This window comes from Pinus tabuliformis, chromosome 6 (assembly GCF_031772625.1).
Source record: "Pinus tabuliformis cultivar Carrire ecotype Pingquan chromosome 6, CPIR1, whole genome shotgun sequence".
In the NCBI taxonomy this organism is placed as follows: domain Eukaryota; kingdom Viridiplantae; phylum Streptophyta; class Pinopsida; order Pinales; family Pinaceae; genus Pinus; species Pinus tabuliformis.
In genome coordinates, this window is record NC_142292.1 from 89,753,279 (window position 1) to 89,759,720 (window position 6,442).

Here is a 6,442-nt window from a genome sequence, read left to right on the forward strand (position 1 = left end):
GTTATTATTATTTTATTCATATACTTTATATATATATGGATAAGTATAGATATAAATTAGGGGAGTGTAAGCCAACACCATTGTGTAGGCTCTTTCCAAGGGATAAGACAAAGACAAGAGCAATGCAAGAAAAGTCCCAAATAAAGAATACTCTCTCTCATTTAAAAAAGTATGAAGGCAAGTAGGGGAAGCCATGTCAGGGATTTGTATGAATGCATGCCGACACTGGTGAAAGGCGAGAAAATAATGAAACTACTTGGAAAGCTGTTCTCCTTTTTGTATCGTTACATCTCCAGCCTCGACCCCTGGCCTAACCAATATACATCGTCATCTAGAAAAATCAATTTCCTTTTGGTTCTTGGAAATTGCGCCCAACCATTTGACCTGCAGAAAGAAAGGACGCCTTTTTACTTTGACGCCTCAAAAAGGATTAAATTCGCGCTGCTGGTAAAAAGGCTACGGTTAATTCCTCCCCGCTTCCCGAGGAGAGAGAGGGAGACGACCGCATAAAGCGCTGACTAACGGGCATTGTGCAAAAAGAGGAAAACAATAATACATATATAAATATAAAAACCCTTACCTGTAACCATCAGGCCCTGAGTGGGGGCAGGGAGGGTTTGGAACCTGAAACTTGGGTTAAATTAATTTGGCTCCTTAAATCCTTCAATTATTTACACAGAACGTGAGTCAACGGAAAAAGAATCATGTGAAGGGGATAAAGATAACGCCCACAAATACATGTGACCATCGCTCAGTCATTTCATTAATAATGACTCCTTGCAACTCATAGCGAGCCAGATTTTCAGGGAGAAAATTCTTCCATGGAATGACATAAAAATCCCATCATGGTATATTCGTTATGTGAAGGATTGGATCGTCCATGCTGGTAGGGTTTTAGGGCAGCTGTGGGTTATGTTCTTTTCACTGGCGTGTCTGGCAGTACTTTATTTCTCCTCGGTCACCATGGTTTGGCTGGCTTCTCTGTGACATCCTGTAAATTCACAAGTATGAAGTCATTTTAGTTACATATATGTAAACTGTTTCTGACTCTGATTTTTCTTCATATTCCAATCGGTATCCTTTAATGGCAGCTGGGGGACTTGATGTTGGTCTCTGCGTTTTTTTCTATGTAGTGGTTTGTGTACCATCCCCCACTCAGTCTATTGTGTAGTGTCTATAAATATATGTCCAGACTATATCTAGTAGTGTAGTGTCGTGTCCCCACGGCTGAAACCGACCAAGGCAAACCAAACCAAGCCTTCTTTGGAGGCCATTAATTAGTAGTTGGCTGGGTGGAGGTTTTCGTACTGAACAAAAGGAATCATGCTGCAAGAAGAAATTATCAACACTATCAGAGCAGGACCGAGTGGAGTCGTCACTAGATGTAGTGGTGATCTAGATTTGTCACTGCAGATAAGGCCCCCAAATAGCAAGCCAGTAGTGTCAACTACCTCAAGTGGTGGCGCAGAAGGGCGGGATCTTATTGGCTTGGACTTGTGGAGGAGAAGAAATACAGTTAAGTCTAATAACAGTACGAGCCTCACAGAGAGCTCTGTTATAACCAACTTAAGCAGCGGGAGCGACAGGAGTCAAGAAGATGCAACATCCCTCAATTTCTGTTTTCCCAATACCGGTCGTTTAATTGATTATAACCACCTGGAAAGCGAGAGTAAACCCACTGGGCTTGAGGATGAAGGTCGAGGGCTAGGGTTCGATCCCACGACCTCGGCGCCGCATTCTTTAAGTCTGGTTCATGGGATTAGACCTGTTTGGATTAATAATCCTTTAAAGGCAGAGAACAATGGCATGGTCTTAGTGGATAAATCGCTGGGCTTTCCAGGCTTTAGAGAGGAATCTGAAGCCAGAATAGGGGACTTGGCCGGTGGATATATCGAAAGATTAGGGCGAGATATCGAAAATCAGCGTCGTGAAGCGCTGAGTAGATTGATGGAGGCAGATCAGAATATTAATAGAAATTCAGAGATAGTTTCTTCAGAGAACTGCAGCTTGATTCCTAGTTCGGCTGTGGCGCCATCACCGGCTGAGTCAAATGTATTTAGATCAAGATTTATGTCCAAGATACCTAGCAAAAGAAGCATGAGAGCCCCGCGAATGCGTTGGACTAGTACACTCCATGCCCATTTTGTGCATGCGGTTGAACTTCTTGGAGGCCATGAAAGTACGTCATATTTAGTTTAGTTTTACTTTCTCTGGAATGAAACACTGGTTCTTCATGATTGAAAGGTCCTGTAATTAGAATGTAGGCATAAGCTTTTCTTCATTCACTTTTGAGACCGAAAAGGTCCTGTAATTAAAATGTAGGCATCAGCCTTTTTTCATTCACTTTTGGGTCTAAGTCTGTTATTTTTTTTCAGGGGCAACTCCCAAGTCAGTTTTGGAGCTTATGAATGTGAAGGACCTCACTCTTGCCCATGTAAAAAGCCACTTACAGGTATTCTTCATCTCTTCTTTCCCACTTTAATTTTCTTAACCTTGAGCATAAAAATATTATCAAAACTTGTGATTCCAGATGCATTAACTCTATGGCTTCAAGAATCTGAAATGTACAAACAGAAAGTGTAAACAGATCGTATAATTGGACATGGGTAATGATCCTGATTATCACAAACAATACTCACCTAACCCTAACCGTGCCCTCCATCCCCATTGAGACATTGAACTTAAAACAAGTTTATTTTAGTGTTTGGGAGAGCTAATCTCTGTAATTATATTTTGAGATAATGCTTCGTTGAAGATTCCAAGACCGATTCCCGTGATCGATTCAGAAAGAGTACGAACTCAGCGATGAAATAGGAGATTATATACTGGAGCTCTGCGAAATGACAAACTTTCCCACATAACCTGCACAAACCCCAGTACTGGGACTAATGTCTGAGTTAATTATTAAGATACGATTTGTCTTTAGCTGAGAAAAACAGTAGTTACAGAAGAAAAATTGCAGTTCGTGCCTATTGGCAACAGGCACTCCTCCGCTTTGAGCTATAGAGTAGTCTTGATCTACAGTATAATAAATATATACTTTGACCCTAGTGGATTTGATTCTACGTGTTTTGATAAATATCACGGCTCCTCGTCTGTTCTTCAATCATTTTTCTGGAAGTAAAAAATAGCCTTTATGATGGAAGGTACTCTTGCAGATGGTGAAGATATAAAAGTTATTAATGATTAGTACTGATGTCGGCTATTGCACTCTTTATTTCTCTGGATGCAGATGTATCGAACACTGAAGACAACCGATAAACCTGCAGGTGATCTCAGGTTCCTTTATTTTATTTTGCATTTTAATGGGGCCGTGTGCTGTATTAGGGACTGATTTTCTTCCATGGTTGGTATTAAATTATTAATGCGTGTGGTTCTTATGGTAATGTAATGGCAGGGTCCTGTGATGTATTCGAAGTTACATCGACGAAAAAGTCGGAAGATTTCATGGCCACTTACAGGGTTTCTTCAAAACAATATAACAAACCTTTCAGCTGCAATGGGGAGATGGAACTTGGCCCTATTCAAGTTACAGCGCGCCAGCCTGCGACCCCTTTCAGTGAAAACCAACAGAAACATCAGCAGAACTACTATCAGAATTTGCAGAACAATCTTTCTTCAAGGTAAGTGTGCTCTACATTTCATTTTATATATATCCTTTCACCTTTACATTTTGATCTGTGGCGTCTTTTGAAGAACGATTTGAGTGATGAATTTGTTAATACCCTTGCACCCATGAATGCCATCCTGTCAATCATTTTAGAATGCCTGGAGCTATAAAATTTCGCCCAACAACTAAGTTTATGTTGATCAATGGCACTACAGATAACAGTTATTGGGAAGACAGGTGTTTTATAAAGAGGATTAATGGCTGCAGATGCTAACAATGCCCATCAATCAGGCGAATGAGTAATTAATCAAATCAGATTAGATAGCTTGTTCCGAAATCAATTAACTTTATCTAGGATACATATTGAATTAGAAGGTAGGAAAACAAAAAAGATTTTGGTAATGTTCATTAATTGTTAAAATGGTATCATAAATTTAATATTTCAAAAATAATATGATTTATGAAAAATTTTGAGATTATAATTTTATTTTTTTTATTTTAATCTAAAAATCAAATTTAATCCTAAAATTTACAAGTTTAGTAGATCACGCTAAATTAAATGATATACTAGTCTATATTTATATTAATTTGTACTAATATAAATATATTCTATAAAATTAAATTATTTTTTCAAAATGTATGGTAATAAGTTTGCTTGGGATTCTTATCTTCCTGTACGACCACTAAAACGTTGAAAATTAAACTTTCACCGGTTGAAAATGCTCGAGCTCAAATATCTTTGACTTTCATCTCACCCTTTTTAGCTGATAATTATTATTTATAATAATAAAAAATATAAATACAGACCTATTACAGTCATATAATGAGCCAATGACTTACATTGCCTATCCTTTAGTCATAGTCACAACTGTGTACTTGAGTACGACAATTCATCTAAGATTTCGTTCAAATACGACTGTATTTAAGCTTGTCTAGTGTGAATTGTGTTGAAGAAGATAGACATTTGTATTTTCTTCTTTATTCCTAATTTGACTCTACTCCTCTTTGCAGGTCGAGAAATCTATTTAAAGACTGGCAACTACCTTCAGGTGTGAGTAGCTTATGTCAACCTCGAACCGGGAGTTCTATCGATCAAAATGAGGTGTGCACAATCTTTTTTAACATTTAACACTGAGAATTAAAATATAAGTTGCAGGAACCCAGCTTCTCAGCATTTCCAACGATACAGTAATTGCATTTTATATATACATACGATGAAATGGCTTTATGTGTGATATTAGCAGTAATTCTTTATAAATATCTTTCCAATTCCGATGTGTTGTGCTGTGACATTTAAAATGATATGAACAAACTCAAGATATTGATGTTTATGGACACCTGGTGCAATTGGTTGCAGGTAGAGCTTAGTGGGTATCAAGGAAACCATCATTACATAGGGAGGTTGGAGCAGAAACCACATGTGAACGACAATTTACAGAACAACCTTCCACAGTTTCCCAACAGTACTTTAACAATAAAGCCACAGGCAGTTTCTAATTCACAGCTGATAAATCCAAAGCTTGCCAGCTTTCCTGATCTGGACATCACATTAGGAAGACCAGGCTGGCAATCGGTAGAACATTCTGATTGCCCACAAGAGTTGCCTCTTCTTAAATGCTAAATTCTAGAGTACGAGAGAAACAGATAAGTGGATGGTGTTATAAAGTAGAAACCACATGAAGGATTGCTGCCCATGTCAAGAGAATGCGCAGAATAGCCGATACAAAGATTAATGAAAGTTTTAGACTGTTGTTCCGAAGACTGAATGCCTGTACTCAGTGAAGAAAGACAGAGCTACGTGAGGTTCAACTGGTAAAACTATAATGCTGAAATTATTGCTTGCAACAGTCACTTACATACGTGGTTTGAAGATAGTCCTTTGTTTTATCTCATGGCAAAGAAAGAAAGGACATTTCAGGTTCCAAAGTCAAATGGTTTCAAAATCGTTTGCAAAGAAATGATGGTATATGTAGCATCAAGGTTTTGATATGAATTGTGTATGAACTAGGCTGGCAGCACGTTTTCCTAAAGATGGCAAGCGGCTAGCATATTGTCTATCAAACATTTGTGACACAATCGTGTATTTGTCAATGAACCCAAATTTTTCTTTATGAAGTCTGTTTTGGAAGAGTCTGACTCACTCGAAGATTGATGCAGCCTGATATGGAATATAAATATAAAATGCTTAAGCAGACAGGATCCCAGAACGCAAGGTTCAAGCATGCATTATGAACATCAATGTTACTTAAGTCCCGAAATACTTAATTCTGGTTTTAGCTTCGAGGATATCAGAGTCTATTATCTAAATTGGCATTAACATATAGCTAGTCACTCACAACTAATTGAACTGCGTTCTTTTAGAAGTTATGCCAATTTACGGGCTCTACTCTTTAGCAAAGAAGAGTATTTAACATCCACTGCTCTTTTCCAATCTCTAGAATGTCAGGTAATTCTCCTTAACAATTCCTTGACTCTGCAACATCTGCAGAGAAACACATAAAGCTAAAGAGAAGCTATTGTAAATAAGATTTCAACATTTTAACCACTTTTAAGAAAGGTTTCCTGGTTTTCTAGCCCTGGTTACAAGCTTACAATACTTCTCTTTTAACTTGAGCATATTACGAAAGTTGCACACCTCCAAAATTTTGCACAGAAGCTGTTTCATTTTGGTGCCTCTCAAACTGGCGCCTCCCCATAGCTTATGCATCTTCATGTTATCCATCCCTTTCTGGTCATCACCATAATGCTTCACACTGTTAAAACCTTTTGGCAACAGTACACTGTCATACTTGGATCCCATTGCACTTTCGTTTATTTTCATGTTGTAGCAAT

General features: G+C 38.1%; 1 protein-coding gene across 1 annotated transcript; it reads left to right on the forward strand.

The window, feature by feature from the left end:
* Nucleotides 1–685: 685 nt before the first annotated feature.
* LOC149257400 (uncharacterized) lies at nt 686–5,740 on the forward strand. The gene is made up of 6 exons (XM_089414266.1): nt 686–2,179; nt 2,376–2,452; nt 3,233–3,269; nt 3,398–3,623; nt 4,622–4,712; nt 4,968–5,740. The coding sequence occupies exons 1-6, from the start codon at nt 1,324–1,326 to the stop codon at nt 5,229–5,231; spliced, it is 1,551 nt and encodes a 516-aa protein (XP_089270392.1). The 5' UTR covers nt 686–1,323; the 3' UTR covers nt 5,232–5,740.
* Nucleotides 5,741–6,442: the final 702 nt, after the last annotated feature.